Source organism: Lepidochelys kempii, chromosome 10, assembly GCF_965140265.1.
Source record: "Lepidochelys kempii isolate rLepKem1 chromosome 10, rLepKem1.hap2, whole genome shotgun sequence".
NCBI lineage: Eukaryota > Metazoa > Chordata > Testudines > Cheloniidae > Lepidochelys > Lepidochelys kempii.
This window is the reverse complement of record NC_133265.1, coordinates 411,815-428,120: the sequence shown is the minus strand read 5'-3', so window position 1 is coordinate 428,120 and position 16,306 is coordinate 411,815. Positions and strand designations below refer to the sequence as shown.

General features: G+C 43.0%; 2 protein-coding genes across 8 annotated transcripts in view; both read left to right on the top strand.

Moving 5' to 3' along the window:
- PDPK1 (3-phosphoinositide dependent protein kinase 1) overlaps positions 1-6,712 on the top strand; it is an 84,259-nt gene extending 77,547 nt beyond the window's left edge. For all 6 annotated transcript variants that reach the window (XM_073361571.1, XM_073361569.1, XM_073361572.1 and 3 more), the window contains 2 exons: positions 6-158; positions 759-6,712. In XM_073361571.1, the coding sequence (XP_073217672.1) occupies positions 6-158; positions 759-866 (261 nt within the window). In that variant the 3' untranslated portion in view covers positions 867-6,712. The remainder of the gene's footprint in view (positions 1-5; positions 159-758) is intronic.
- Positions 6,713-7,148: 436 nt separating this feature from the next.
- LOC140918024 (BTB/POZ domain-containing protein KCTD5) overlaps positions 7,149-16,306 on the top strand; it is a 68,386-nt gene continuing 59,228 nt past the window's right edge. Inside the window, exon 1 of one of the 2 annotated variants that reach the window (XM_073361566.1) lies at positions 7,149-7,441. In XM_073361566.1, the coding sequence (XP_073217667.1) occupies positions 7,199-7,441 (243 nt within the window). In that variant the 5' untranslated portion in view covers positions 7,149-7,198. The remainder of the gene's footprint in view (positions 7,442-16,306) is intronic. The other variant, XM_073361567.1, reaches the window with a different exon arrangement.

Below are 16,306 nucleotides of genomic sequence, written 5' to 3'. Positions count from 1 at the left end.
GTCAGGGATTGTTTGCTCGTCGGCGCCAATTATTGCTCACTGAAGGGCCCCATCTCTATTATGTGGATCCTGTCAACAAAGTTCTGAAAGGAGAAATTCCATGGTCACTAGAGCTACGACCAGAAGCCAAGAATTTTAAGACCTTTTTTGTTCATACAGTAAGTGACTATCTTTAGGCTTTTCCCCAAAAGTCTTAATATAATTTTAATCAATTTTCTTTCAAATTAATTTCCAATAATTTGTTAAACTTTTTGTTGATAGAAATGTTTTCATTGCCTGGGTACTACAAAGATTTGAACAGTTATTCATGAATGCTAGTCTGCTGGTATTATTATATTTTTACAAAGAGGATTGAATTTTTTTTTAATACAAAGAAATATAAACTTTAAATGGATTGTGTGATATAGAAAGAAATGCTTCAAGAGTTTGATTTTCATCTTCGTCTCTTCAAAATAGAGTCAAAGCACTCTTGTATATTGCAGCTGACTAAAATTGTGCCAATGACTTACTGTATCAGTTAATCAGTCTACATATTTTAAATGGAAAAATGTCATTTACTAACTGTACAGTTATCCAGAAATAATGTACATTGCTCTGTTACTACAACTGATATTAATTAATAGGTTCCTGAACAGATTTTTAATCATTTAATTCTGAATTAGTTTTCTTGCTACCAGTAGAATATTTATTGGTCTTTTTTCTGATTCTTGTCTTTTATATGTTCTTGAAAGTGTCATTAAACTATTATTTACTTGTAGCCTAACAGGACATATTACCTGATGGACCCAAGTGGGAATGCTCACAAATGGTGCAAAAAGATACATGAAGTTTGGCGGCACAGATACCATCAGAATGCTGCTAAATAGTAAAGCTCATCCAAAATGTCCCAGTCTCCCTACTTGCTGCTAGAACTCCATGTGCAGCCAATCAGAGGAATCTTCCCAACCCACCTATTATCCATCTCAAGGGGAAGCATATGTCTGAAATATTTTGTTTTTTTTAAAAAAACAACAAACATAAATGGAATTCAGGGTCGCTTTGCTTGCTCTTTGTGCTTCTGTTGAGGCTTCCACATGCATATCGTTGAAGTGAGGATCTTGCTTTTGTGCACTTCAGCTCTATTTCTGCTGCAAACTAATGGATAGACCTTGCATTACCAGCTTCACTTAAGATCAGTTAAAACTGATCTACACGCACACACCCCAGATCATGTACCGGTCCTGCACTTTATGGGGCTGGGATTATTTCTGTGACTCTCAGATTATCATTAAACTGTATTTCATCAGGGAGCTTTTAAATGCTTCTGCTGAGGTGTAACCAGCACCTCCTCTCTTTACTTTACTTCCCCCCCCCCCCTTTTTTTTTTTTTTTTCTAACTGGTATCTGGCATTTGCAGTCAGGCCAGTTGCACCCTTGCATAATTCCTAATATATAGTTCTGGTTGCAGGATTTCCATGGTACTTATTATAATTATGTGAGTAAATCAGATGTATGTGTCTGGCAGTCAGACGCTGATGTTACAGGTTGTAAGAAAGTAAAATGCTGAACGTGGCACTGAAAATTTTCTAAAATTGAAATTTTGGCTTTTGAAGTTCATAAAGTTTTAAACATGGGATTTTAATTTGATGCATTTACAAGTTTAATCAAGGGACAATAAATTACCAGCATGCTTTTAATTAATACTAACTAAATTTAAATTAACCAGTTAGTATAAAATGTTACTATTGAGGTAGTAATTAGACTCTTCAGCTTTTCAGGAGATGAGGACAAGTAGCTTTCTTTCCAGGGTATGCATGTATTGTGCATTTTAGCGGGGCCAACCTATTTACTTGGGTAGAGAAGGAAGAATGAAAACTTTGATGTACAATTGATGACTTGATTTGTCTTTGTATAATGAGATGTACAAATATTGTTGTCCTGGTCATTGGCCAAACAACTTGCAGACCTTTTAGCAATTCTGAAAATATTTTAAATGATTGAAATATAATAAGCTTATACACTAATCTGAATAGTTGAAAGTTCAAATGAAAATGTTTGATACAAAGGAGAAAATGTATGGTACTTTAGTCATATCTATAAATGTTTGTTTCATATCGGTCTGCTTCATCCTTTTCAAATTAAATTGTTAAATTGTTAAATTTCCTGTGACACAGCAAAGACTTTGCTTTGTGCATGTTAAAAGTAACTTCTCTAATAGTGTTTTCCATATATCTGTGCTTCTGGGTAACCAGATCCCCTGGAAAGAGCACGCCCGTGCCTGGACAAAGACATTCCTCCCTCATGTTTAAAGCAGTATAAATACCACACCTATTCACTCATTCATTTTCAGAAATATCTCATATTTGCCCCTTTGCCCTTGAATTGTTTCTGTACAAAGTACTTCTTCCCCCTGGAAGTAACCAAGCAGTGCTAGATTTTCCATATGCACCTAAAGAAGCCTGTTGTGTAACAGTTCAATATGTCAGTATTTTCAGATCCTTAAAAGAGAGTCTGATTAAGTTGCTACTCTCCTCCTAATTCATTTTGAAGAAGTACCAGTGTGCAGTTAGATTCTGTAGTAAAGAATCCACACCAAATCCACACTCTACAACAAAATCGCTGACGTGCATGGTCATATTTTGTGGGCGAGGATGAGGGGGTTCAGTGCCTAATAAGCTCCTGGCATAAAGGGAAAAGTAGAGGATATTCCTCCTGTTAAAATCAGATGCTAGTCTGAAAGTGACTTCACCCCTACTCCAAAGGCAAACCACTTGGCACTAAGTTCTTAGAGTAACTCAGGACTCCTGCAGCTATATTAACTCCATAGCCAACATCACAGCCAAGATAACCTGCTGTTGTGTTTTGTTTTTAGTTTGTGGCAATGGATACCTGTTAGTACCAAAGCTATCCACTTCACCTGTATGTCAACTCTATCTGAGGCAGTGCAGCAGGTTCTGGATTACAAGTCTGTACCACTCTGCTATAGGCAGGTACTATTCTTGCCTTCTGTAGAAGAGCCTGGTTGTAGTGGAGCTGTACAGCAGCTCAAACATATTCACTGCTGTTACTTTAAGTGCAGCATCTCCAAGCATAACACACAGTTTTGCAAAGTGGTGGCTTGTTATGGGGTCTAGCAATGACTTCACTAATTTGAACAGAGGCTAGAATAGCATCAATAAACCTGTTCATTTCAGCAGATTACATGCTTTCTCTAAACACATTTTCTGTAACATCAAATAGTTTAACAACCCCCTCTTGTCATTCAGAAATATCTTCTCCTTTCTGCCCACTGCTTTTTTTAAAAACTGTCCCTGTAACATGTGATCCTGCATACACACTACTTTCACCCAAAGATGGTCTCTTGAGAAAGAAAGCAAGAATGATTGCAGTCATTGCTGTGTAGATAGTAAATGTGAGGGCCTGAAAAGTTGGGTGTTTGCATTGTTGGGTACTTTGCAAAATGACAGTATTGCAATTAGAAACTTCTCCAGGTGGACTCCTGCACTAAGCTCCCTCTCCTCTGCATATTCATGTTCTTCGTTAAGCCATGCTCGGCAGGTAGGGTTATGGCCCATGAAAAAAGTTGAGTAGTTTTAGCTACTATTCTCTATCTAGAACAAGTTACAATATTGAGCACTACCGTCTATGGTAGGTGAAACCTCACAAATAACAATCAGCTTCCAAAAAATGTTTTTTTCATTCTACTTTTTTTCCCCTCAGATTACTTGGACTCAGTCCAAAATGTAATTCACAAACCTTCACTGAGGAATGGACTCTTTTTGCAGTGGAAGGGGGCAAAAGCTGAGCCAGAGGCTTGCCATCCTTCATCTCTGCTTTATTGGAGGAGGGCAAGTCAAGTAAAACTACTTCTCACCCCTATATTTCCCCTCCAGTGAAGAGGAGAATAGGCTAGAAAAGGCTGCTCCTTGCTGTTGCACTTACAGTAGGGGGCCAAAACTATTCTGGGAGAGGCTTCCCTGAGTCACTTCCTGTGGATGGGGGTATAGTAGTGGAAGATTCAGACTATGGGAGGATAAGGCAAAGGCTGTCACGTGGAATGGGTAGAGTCCACATGTTTGTAGCCTGCTTAGGGACATATCATGCTCTGTACTATGGTGGAGGGTTCCTGCATTGGATAGGAATATCTCAGTGTAGGGATGTCCTTATGGACAAAGCAGTTGAGTGCTTTGTGCAGGAGCATGCTCAGTCGTTCATGAGAATGCATGGAGAAAAGTACTAGAGAAGTGCTAAATGGCCTGCTCTAGGGCTGAGAGCAGGTCATTTAGAACTTTCCATACTGTAATCATACGATTTCCAGAGGGGAGAGTGTAGCTGGCCACAAGCAGCCTCTTTGTTCTTGAAGATATTTGGGAAAAGGAGTACAGAGCCTGATTCATTCACTTTCCTTTCCCAGCTACAATTACCAAGATTTCCAGAAAGACTGTGAATCAGTGTGGCTGTGATTCAGATTAGGAGACATTTAGTTTGAGATCAGACTCCCAGAAGGGTACTCAACTCTGGTGATGGGCCTGCTTTCTATTGAATGAAATCTTTTTGAAGAAAAGGCAGTGGGATTGGTGCTAGAAGGCATACTTAACCCACCTTCCTCTCCCCTGGGGACATTGACCCACTCTTGTCTATTGTACAGCTTAAAAAATATCAGGACATGTTCAAGATTCCTGGGCTAGGCTGAGAGTTTGCTGTATCACCATTTGCCTCAATGTCCTAAGCCCTCTTCTGAGCAGGGTTTATTTTAAGGACAGTTAAGTTGTAGCTCACATAAGCATTGTTTTTCAGCTTTAGACGATCTGTTGTATCTGTCACGAGCAGTGTAACACAACAGTCTTAAGAGGTGCTGTACTATCAAAGTTGGAGTCTCTAAGGCATCTTCAGCACTATGCAGCATTGCTCTTGTCCCATAATGCTGTTGAACTGTGTAGCAAATTCTGCTAGATCCAGCCCCAGAAAACTTCCTGGGGGATGGGTAAAAGTATCATATCCATGCTTCAGCTTTTGTGATGTGATATATGAGGGACGGTATGTTGGACACTGACGCCTTCCGTATTGGGCATTTTCAAAGGATCCTGTTGACTTAACCCTCATAAACTGAAGAGAAATCATTTTTTCTATGTGTTAGGTTGACTTTGGAAATCCAAGTTTAATAAATTTCCCCAATTTTAAAATAATATAGACAATAGATGTAAGTCTTCTGCAACCTAGACAACAAACACTGAAAATGTGTGTGCATGTGTGTTTGTATGTATGTGTGAAGTGGGGGGATATTACATGACGCAAATGTTATGAACTGTGGCTGGATGGGCAATATTATACTCAACCACTTCCAACTTTTTACTATTCATGCTGGACTGAGGAGTGTCTTTGTGAAGGGCCATATAAATATTTTGGAGATCTAGGTACTGTTGGCTCAAAAACGTGTCCATAAAGAAGGCAGTGGCTTAAATAATGAAGTTCTTTCACCCCAGATCCTGACTGAGAGCTGAGTATTCCAGCTGGACCGTATAGCTGTAATTCTTCCTATCTATGATGAGATTCTTTGTTAGTCTGGGTAGTTTCCTGTGGGAATAAGACATTCATTAATAATGTCTTAGCTGGGGAAAGGAGGTACATGATTTACTAAAGCTGGGCTTTGTGGATGCTGCACACAACTCTCTCTTTCTCAACCTAGTGTTTTAAAAAGAACTGATGTGTGTACAAATGGGTGTGGTATTTATACTACTTGAAGCATTTGGTGAATACTTCAACCATGTTGTCTTTAGGCCAATATTTTACTAATTAAACTATGAATCACTTCTGCAATGCCTCATGGCCCAGAAAATGTCTGTCCATAGATACTTCCTTCAGTCATCTTGCAGGTAAGTAGTTCTCTTTGACCCAGAGCAGTGTATTTTCAGCTAAAATGAGAAATTTATAATCAAACTGGTAAACTGCATTTCCCCATAACGTGTTTGCACTGTCTTGGAAGAAACACAGCTATAAACAGTGAACAATTTAGAAATGGAAAACCATTTCTTAAACTGTCTGAAGCATGCAGTCCAGTCCATCTGAATGAGCGTGAATGGGGATAGTTGCTCTTTGAAAAGCTTATGTACTGAGTTTGATTGGTACATGGCAAAGTCTCCTAAATTGTGGCAGAACTCACAACTGCTGTATCTAACAAAAAAAACCAAACAAACTAGGAACTATAATCAATTTTGATAGATGTTAGCTGTCTTTCAGGTTGGTGGCAGTCACTTATGATGTGTGTAATATTCTCTACCTGGTTTGTAGCTGTAACTGTGATGTACAGGAAAAGCAAAAAATAAAGAAGCAAACAAAAACAGAAGCAAATAATGCAGTGATATTAGGATAAACATTTTTGTATTTTTATTCTTCTAAGGTTATTTGCTGGTGCGCATTGGCCTCTAGTTCAGTCTGTGTTATTTAAATTCTAATATATGAATTATTTGGATTGAATTCATGTTCGGGGCCATGGTGTTGTATGTATTGATGTACAGCCTTGAATGTGAATAATTATTGTAAACTATATTTTACACCTTTCTCTGGCTTTATTATATAAATTTTCTATTGGTCGATGATTTAATCATATCTCCTAATTTAATGACTGTGTGTTCTCCGCCCGACAGCTCTCTGTGCTGTAGATGTAGCTAGTGACTGGATGATGACGTTTCACTTATGCTCGATAGTCTTGTAATAAAAGCATGTAGGGTCCTAGGCCCTAGGCTCCCGCCTCTTTTTCTGCGCCGCTCGGCAGCGGGCCTGCCGCAGCCTGAGGGGGCTAGCGCCTGCCGCAGCCTGAGGAGCCGCGCCGCGTGGAGGACGAACGTGCCCGCGGCGGGTACTTCCGGCGGATGTCACGTCAGCGTGCGAGACGGGGGGAAAAGAAATCCGAGCGGACACTTCCTGTCTCGAGGAGCCGTGGGGGGGGGGGAGTATGTGACGTGGCTGCGTCGCCCGGCGGGGTCGGTGCTCTCCGGGAGGGGGGCGTGGGAACGGTGAGTCTCGGGGTTGTGCACGTCCAGCTGCGGCGTCGTGGGTCCCGCAAAGGCCGGGGCATGGGGATTGGTATCGGCCGGACCGCTTCCGGCAGGAAGGGCCTGGGGGATCGGTATTGCGACGGGCACTTCCGGTAGGAGGGTGCGCGCGGGAGGGCGTCGGGCGACCGATATCCGGGTTGGACCTTTCCGGCGCTGGCGTGAGGATGGCGGCGGAGAATCACTGCGAGTTCCCGGTTCCCTCCATGGGCGTCCTTGGGCTGGCGGGGACCGGCGGGCCCTGCCGCCGCTGCAGCTCGGGGGCCTCCCCCAGTGGGGTCCCAGGTAAATGGGTCCGGCTGAACGTGGGGGGCACCTGCTTCCTCACCACCCGGCAGACGCTCTGCAGGGACCCCAAGTCCTTCCTCTTCCGCCTCTGCCAAGCCGACCCCGACCTGGACTCGGACAAGGTGAGGCCGACGCAGGGACCCCCGTGATCTGGGCCAACCCGCGCGGGCCGTGGAGGTCCCTCTCTTCTCGCCGCACGGGCTCTGCTTCCAGCCGCATCCGGGTAGGGTTAGGCCAGGGCCCCTCCCTAGACGAGCCAAAGGGGGCTGGGACCTGCTTGTGCTGCGGGGAATCCGGCCCACGTCTTCTTTTTACCACTACCACCGCGTCCTGGGCCCAGGGCGAGAGCGGCACCTAAGATCCCAGCCTGCCCTGGAGTCCAGTCAGGGGAGAGAATGGTCCCCCCTTGTCTCCCAGGACATCCGCACGCTTCCCTGTGCTAGCGCTCTGAGCCATCTCTGTTCTCTCTGTCTCACGACCCCAATTAAAATCCTCTAAGGAGAAACCGCAGGCTTTGAACACGGGAAATCTGAGGTAAAGGTGTCTAGGGGGTGTGGGCCAGGAGGGGTAGGCAGGGCTGGGGATAACCCTGGCAACCTAGAAACATGCCAGGCTTTTTTAGGGGTATTTACTAGTTGTATTCAGAGAAGCTCTGTGTTAATTTTGCTTTGTAATTTACCAACCGAGCCTTTAGTATCCTAAGAGTAAATTAACAATGGGGGACAAAACTCCTTTTTTTTTCTTTGCTGTATAATACTTTAAATTGAAGAGAATCCCATATAGGTTAGAAGGAAGTGTGAAGTTTCATTTCGTGGGAACAGATATACATTTATTTTCTTTTTTCCCCCCCCCTTTTCTTTGTTAGTCTTAAAAATGGTAATAGAACATTCAGAGGTGTTTGCAGTACCATAATCCAAGGAGTCCTTTAAGATTATGTAATATGAATCTACTGTTATGAAGCTGTTCAGTTGATCAAGTTGATCGTGGGGGCTGGAACAGGCCAATTCCTACAGACTACCCATATAGTTAATTGGTGTTTGGTTCTTGTATCACACCCATGACCATTTGAAGTGCCCTACAAATCTCTTAAAAGGAGCACAAGGTCTGTGTGAATTTCTAGGTCACTTTTATTTATTGAGTAAGCTTTTATTTGTCATGGTGCATAGATGTTTTATTTAAATCCTGTCAGGTCAATTTTGCATTGTCGTGATCCCATAGTTTACAATTTGTGAATTCTGAAACTGAGTGACGCCATTGCTATACAAAAGATTACATTAAATACAGAAGAAAAGAAAAGCGTATTGGAGGCAAAATCCAAAAGGCTAAGGCACTGAATGAGTAAGGGGAAAAAAAGGCAAGAAGAGGTTGTATAAGTATATTAGGAGAAAAATAGGGAAAGAACAAGTTTAAAGAATATTTAGATAAGTTAAATGTATGTAAATTGACAGAGCCAGATGAAATTCACCTTTGAGTACTTAAGAAACTAGCCAAAGCAATCTCTGAACTTTTAGCAATTGTCTTTGGGAGCTAATGGAGGAAGGGTGAGGTACCAGAGGGCCGGAGAACGGCAAACATAGTAGATAACTTCAAAAAGGGGGAAAACCAGAACTGGGTAATTATAGACACATCAGCTTAACTTTGATACCCAGAAAGATACTGGGACAATCAGTTTATTGTAACCTAAAGGGTAATAAGGAGATGAGTAGTAGTCAACATGGATTTATCAAGAACAAATAATGTCAAACGAAGCTTATTTTCTTCTTTGATAAATTAACTGACCTAGTGCATGGAGAGGAAGCAATAAATAGGACATATACAGTCTTTAGTAAGGCATTTGACCCTGTCCCATATGACAGTCTCATAAACAAATTAGGGAAATTAAATTTAGATGGAAATATTATAAGATAGGTGCATAACTGGTTCAAAGGCTATTTCCAAGGAGTAGATATCAATGGCTTTCTGTCAAACTGGGGGATATACGTTTCTCTTGGGTCCACACTGTTCAGTATTTTCATTAACGACTTTGATAGAGTGGAGAGTATGCTTATGAATCTGTTGTGGTGATGTTTAAACCATTTCTTTGCCTGAAATGATGCAAATTAGTAATTGGTGTGTAGTTCATAACAAGATGACAGAGTGCTGCTAATCAAACTATTATGTAAGAGCACAGGCTATCAGACGTCGGTGTGTTAATCTCTAATAACAAACACGTGTTATCTCATTGCTGTATATGTTGGTACCACTCACCATTCCTGGGGGAATTCTGCACCACTGCGCACGTGCATAATTAATGAGCCAGACATTTTTAATTTTTTGCGTACAAAAAAAGCTTCTGCCGGAAAGTTGCTTCAGTCCTGTCTTTTGCCCACCAGAGAGTGCTAAGGCGCTAGAAAAGGGGGAAGGGATAGATCAGTGGTTTGAGCATTGGCCTGCTAAACCCAGGGTTATGAGTTCAATCCTTGAAGGGGCCATAAAGGGATCTGGGGCAAAAATTGGGGATTGGTCCTGCTTTGAGCAGGGGGTTGGACTAGATGACCTCCTGAGGTCCCTTCCAACCCTGATATTCTATGGACAGAGCAGCCTCAGCAGAAAATAACTTGGGCTGGAAAGTTGCTGCAGTTCTGCCTTTTGTCCACCAGAGGGCACTATGGTGATAGAACAGAGCAGCAGCAGCTTTTGGGGTAGAGAAAGAGCCTGCCTTCTTCACAGCGATTGTTACGCGCAGGTCGGGAGACAGACATTTTGTGGTGCTGCTGGGGGCTCAGATGGGGCTCGTAAGGGCTAGTGGGGGAGGACAGACTGGGGAAGGAGCTGAATGGGAGTGGAGGTGCAGGGTTACATGGGGATGGGGGAGGGGATGCCTGACTGAATGAGAAAAGCTAAGAGTCAGCCAGGGTCTGCATGGGGGAAGCTTCCTAACAATTTCCCGTCCAAAAAACCCTGTTCCACACTTCTCCCATCCCATCCCACTTTTACCAACACCATCCAAGTTCACACTCAGGCTGCTTCCTAGCAATTACTTCCCTCTCCCTCAGCTCCTCTGTTACCCCTGACTCCCCCAAGTCTTTGCATTGCTTCTCAGGGATGTGGGAAATACAGTTATGTATTGTACTTTAAATGAATTATTAATATGCCTCGTAAGGAATCTATTTGTCAAAAAACATTGCCTGAATCTTTTTTGTTTTCTGTATGGTTACAGATATACTTACTGACAGGTATTTTGAAATAAATGACCAAAAATAATTGAAACTGGTGTGATTTGTATTGTGTTATTTTGACAAATAAAATAGGCAGAATTTTGCAGAATTTGAAAATACTGTGTACAGAATTTATTTTTTGTTTTGCTTTTTGGCACAGAATTCTCCCAGGAGTAACTCACTAGTAGTGACTCAACTAGAAGGTTGAAGTCAGGCTGAAATTGAAGATGAGAATGTAGGTCTGGCAGGCCTTTTGCAGTGACTGGGCAGTTTGTAAAATGCACGTAAAATAGACATTAGTTATCTTGTACTTAGCATTAAATTGTACACTCAAATATGACATTCTCAAAATCAGAAAAATTTAGAGTATTTTGTACATATGTAAGGGATGAACATTTTTAGTAAAGGACGGGAAATATGGGGAAAATTACAGTAGTGAAAATCCATCTTTGAAAAGATTCTGCTCTTAGGATATGCTTGTAGATAGCACCACAGCCCAGAAATCTATGGAAATTGATTATAAGTCTCTACAAATCTATAAGTATTTACATGGGGAACAAATATTTAGTAATGGGCTCTTCAATCTAGCAGACAAAAGGTATAGCATAATCCAGTAGCTGAAACTTGAAGCTAGACAAATTCAGATGGGAAATAAGGTGTAAATTTTTAATGGTGAGAGTAATTACTGAAACAGTTTACCAAGGGTCACAGTGGATTCTCCATCACTGGCAATTTTAAAATCAGGATTGGATGTTTTTGTAAAAGATCTGGTCTAGGAATTATTTTGGGGAAATTCTATGGCCTGTGTCATACAGGAGATCAGACTAGATGGTCACAGTCATCCCTTCTTACCTTGGAATCTGTGACTGTGGGTGGGGGTGGATTTCATCTTACTTTGGAACAGTTTATATGTGTGTGTCAGAAGGATGGGCCCATGTACCTTCTCAACAGTGAGGCAGCACATCTTCTGATTCATCTGCTTCCAGTTGGTCAGAAATGTCTTTTCAGTACTACCAATAGAGTGATTGAGAGCAAATAGTTTTTTCTACAGTGATAGCTAAAGTTAGTATTTTACGTATATACATTTTTATGCAGTGAAGAGTTGGTTACATGGGCTGATATTTAACCAGTTGATATGCAAGTAGTTAAAGGCAGCCATTATTACCATTTTATTAAACTTAGTTGTGTCTTTGGTCTCCTGCTGCATAAACAGTCCATATCCTTTCCAAACAAGGAGGCCATTAATACAACTGGAGGACTCTATTTTGCTCTCTCCATGTCTGGATCCATCTCCAGGTTAGCCGAACCCAAGACCAATATGATCTCTCCCCCGCTTCCCCATGCTGAGGATCCCTGTAGTGAAGTGATGACTCACCGGTGCGGTGCCTCCTGCAGGTCATCTGGGAATTAGCTCTTTTCCAGCGTACGGAGCATCCTCTGCAGGCTGGTGTCTCACCTGCTACTAGTGCCCGTGTCCCTCCCAGACCCCGGTGCCTCTTTACCTCGGGGTTCTGCTCCCAGCAGTACCCCATTACTCTGGGTTTTCCCTCCCAGGGGAATCCCCAACCCTCTAAACCCACCTTGCCTCAGTGGCTACTGACAGGCATCATCTAGCCCCCTTTCACTGGAGTGGACTGCAGTCTATAATGGCCACTCATCATTTGCAAGGGAGTTGGACCAGCTGCCTCTGCCTATCCCCAGGCTGGACCTCTGTAGCCCCAGTACCTCTGTAGGCCTTCAACATGGCCTGCAGCCTGGGGTTTTACCATGCTGGAACTCCCCAGCACTGCTCCAGTTCAGCTACCTTCATCTCAGGCAGCTAGCCCTTCTCCCTCTAGGGCTAGAGTGAGACTCCTCCATCTCCTGGCCCCACAGCCCTCTTGTCAGGGCCAGATGGGCCCTAATTGAGCTGGCCACAGCCGTGGCTGCTTCCCCAATCAGCCTAGTTTGGCTGCTTTCAATCCCTGTTCTCCAGGAGTGGGGCAGCTGCCCCACTACAATCCCCCTGGAGCACAGAATTCCCCTCTGAATGCTACAGAGTTGTAGGCTCTGGAGGGTCCTCAGTTCACTACTCCTAAAACTATGCCTTCCTTTGTTCCCCTTCAACACAGATTACTTTCGTATAACCCTTTTTGTCAGGGTTTCAAGCTCCACCTTCTTTGTATTCTTAATGGGAACCATTGATATCCACTTTGTCCTTTCAGCACCTGTCCTCTATAGCCAACTAACCTTCCTGGGCAAGTTTCAGAGTGGTATCCATGTTGTTCTTCCTGGGCAACACAGCCTCGGGGTCTGCAATCTAAGAGGCAAGTTCTTAGTGTTTCCCCACCATATTGTACTAACCCCAGTGAGATCAGTTTCTAAGCCTATCAAAGCACATCTGCCCCTTAGAAGTTGATTCCAAATTCTCAGGTAATTAAGAGCATGTTCCTGAGGAAGAGGCTATAAGCTACAATCCAAACAACTCCTCTTTTTCCCCAGAGGATGTGGTAACACACATCATTGATGTCACCCTGGAAAAGCTAAATCCTTCCCAGACTTGCTCACTAGAGTTGTGAATGCACTCAGTTTGATGCTTCCAGATGTCAAGAAAAGACTTGTAGATTAGTTGGCATCTTGGAACTGAATTTATTAGTCAGAGTGGCTGAAGTCTGTGGCTGCAGTGCTAAACAACCAGTGGGGCCCCTGGATTATCGAGATACAAAAGGAGCACTTAAAGACGATAAAGTAATCGTGGAGAAACTAAATGAATTCTTTGCTTCCGTCTTCACGGCTGAGGATGTTAGGGAGATTCCCAAACCTGAGCCGTCTGTTGTAAGTGACAAATATGAGGAATTGTCACCGATTGAAGTGACAGTAGAGGAGGTTTTGAAATTAATTGAGAAACTTAACAGGAACAAGTCACCGGGACCAGACAGCATTCACCCAAGAGTTCTGAAAGAACTCCAATGTGAAATTGCAGAACTATTAACTATGGTTTGTAACCTGTCCTTTAAATCAGCTACTGCACCCAATGACTGGAAGATAGCTAATGTAAGGCCAATATTTAAGAAGGGCTCTAGAGGTGATTCTGGCAATTACAGACCGGTAAGTCTAACGTCAGTACTGGGCAAATTAGTTGAAACAATAGTAAAGAATAAAATTGTTAGACACATAGAAGAGCATAAATTGTTGTGTGTCAACGTGGTTTCTGTAAAGGGAGATCATGTCTTACCAATCTATTAGAGTTCTTTGCGGGGGGTCAACAAATATGTGGACAAGGGGGATCCAGTGGACATAGTGTACTTAGATTTCCAGAAAGTCTTTGACAAGGCCCCTCATCACAGGCTCTTATATAAATTAAGTTGTTATGGGATAAGAGGGAAGATTTCATGGATTGAGAACTGGTTAAATGACAGGGAACAAAGGGTAGGAATAAATGGTAAATTTTCAGAATGGAGAGGGTTTATTAGTGGTGTTCCCCGAGGGTCAGTCCTAGGACCAATCCTATTAAACTTATTCATAAATGATCTGGAGAAAGGGGTAAACAGTGAGGTGGCAAAGTTTGCAGATGATACTAAACTGCTCAAGATAGTTAAGACCAAAGCAGACTGTGAAGAACTTCAAAAAGATCTTACAAAACTAAGTGACTGGGCAACAAAATGGCAAATGAAATTTCATGTGGATAAATGTAAAGTAATGCACGCTGGAAAAAATACCCCCAACTATACAAACAATATGATGGGGGCTAAGTTAGCTACAACTAATCAGGAGAAAGATCTTGGGGTCATCATGGATAGTTCTCTGAAGACATCCATGCAGTGTGCAGCGGCAGTCAAAAAAGCAAACGGGATGTTACGAATCATTAAAAAAGGGATAGAGAATAAGACAGAGAATATCTTATTGTCCTTATATAAATCCATGGTACGCCCACATCTTGAATACTGCGTACAGATGTGGTCCCCTTATTTCAAAAAAGATATACTGGCATTAGAAAAGGTTCAGAAAAGGGCAACTAAAATGATTAGGGGTTTGGAACGGGTCCCATGTGAGGAGAGATTAAAGAGGCTAGGACTTTTCAGCTGGGAAAAGAGGAGACTAAGTGGGGATATGATAGAGGTCTATAAAATCATGAGTGGTGTGGAGAAAGTGAATAAGGAAAAGTTATTTACTTGTTCCCATAATATAAGAACTAGGGGCCACCAAATTAAATTAATGGGTAGCAGGTTTAAAACAAATAAAAGGAAGTTACGGATACGGACCCTGGACTTCAGGAAAGCAGACTTCGACTCCCTCAGGGAACGGATGGCCAGGATCCCCTGGGGGACTAACTTGAAGGGGAAAGGAGTCCAGGAGAGCTGGCTGTATTTCAAGGAATCCCTGTTGAGGTTACAGGGACAAACCATCCCGATGAGTCGAAAGAATAGTAAATATGGCAGGCGACCAACTTGGCTTAATGGTGAAATCCTAGCGGATCTTAAACATAAAAAAGAAGCTTACAAGAAGTGGAAGGTTGGACATATGACCAGGGAAGAGTATAAAAATATTGCTCAGGCATGTAGGAATGTTATCAGGAGGGCCAAATCGCACCTGGAGCTGCAGCTAGCCAGAGATGTCAAGAGTAACAAGAAGGGTTTCTTCAGGTATGTTGGCAACAAGAAGAAAGCCAAGGAATGTGTGGGCCCCTTACTGAATGAGGGAGGCAACCTAGTGACAGAGGATGTGGAAAAAGCTAATGTACTCAATGCTTTTTTTGCCTCTGTTTTCACTAACAAGGTCAGCTCCCAGACTGCTGCGCTGGGCATCACAAAATGCGGAAGAGATGGCCAGCCCTCTGTGGAGATAGAGGCGGTTAGGGACTATTTAGAAAAGCTGGACGTGCACAAGTCCATGGGGCCGGACGAGTTGCATCCGAGAGTGCTGAAGGAATTGGCGGCTGTGATTGCAGAGCCACTGGCCATTATCTTTGAAAACTCGTGGCGAACCGGGGAAGTCCCGGATGACTGGAAAAAGGCTAATGTAGTGCCAATCTTTAAAAAAGGGAAGAAGGAAGATCCTGGGAACTACAGGCCAGTCAGCCTCACCTCAGTCCCTGGAAAAATCATGGAGCAGGTCCTCAAAGAATCAATCCTGAAGCACTTGCATGAGAGGAAAGTGATCAGGAACAGCCAGCATGGATTCACCAAGGGAAGGTCATGCCTGACTAATCTAATCGCCTTTTATGATGAGATTACTGGTTCTGTGGATGAAGGGAAAGCAGTGGATGTATTGTTTCTTGACTTTAGCAAAGCTTTTGACACGGTCTCCCATAGTATTCTTGTCAGCAAGTTAAGGAAGTATGGGCTGGATGAATGCACCATAAGGTGGGTAGAAAGCTGGCTAAATTGTCGGGCTCAACGGGTAGTGATCAATGGCTCCATGTCTAGTTGGCAGCCGGTATCAAGTGGAGTGCCCCAGGGGTCGGTCCTGGGGCCGGTTTTATTCAATATCTTCATAAATGATCTGGAGGATGGTGTGGATTGCACTCTCAGCAAATTTGCGGATGATACTAAACTGGGAGGAGTGGTAGATACGCTGGAGGGGAGGGATAGGATACAGAAGGACCTAGACCAATTGGAAGATTGGGCCAAAAGGAATCTGATGAGGTTCAATAAGGATAAGTGCAGGGTCCTGCACTTAGGACGGAAGAACCCAATGCACAGCTACAGACTAGGGACCGAATGGCTAGGCAGCAGTTCTGCGGAAAAGGACCTAGGGGTGACAGTGGACGAGAAGCTGGATATGAGTCAGCAGTGTGCCCTTGTTGCCAAG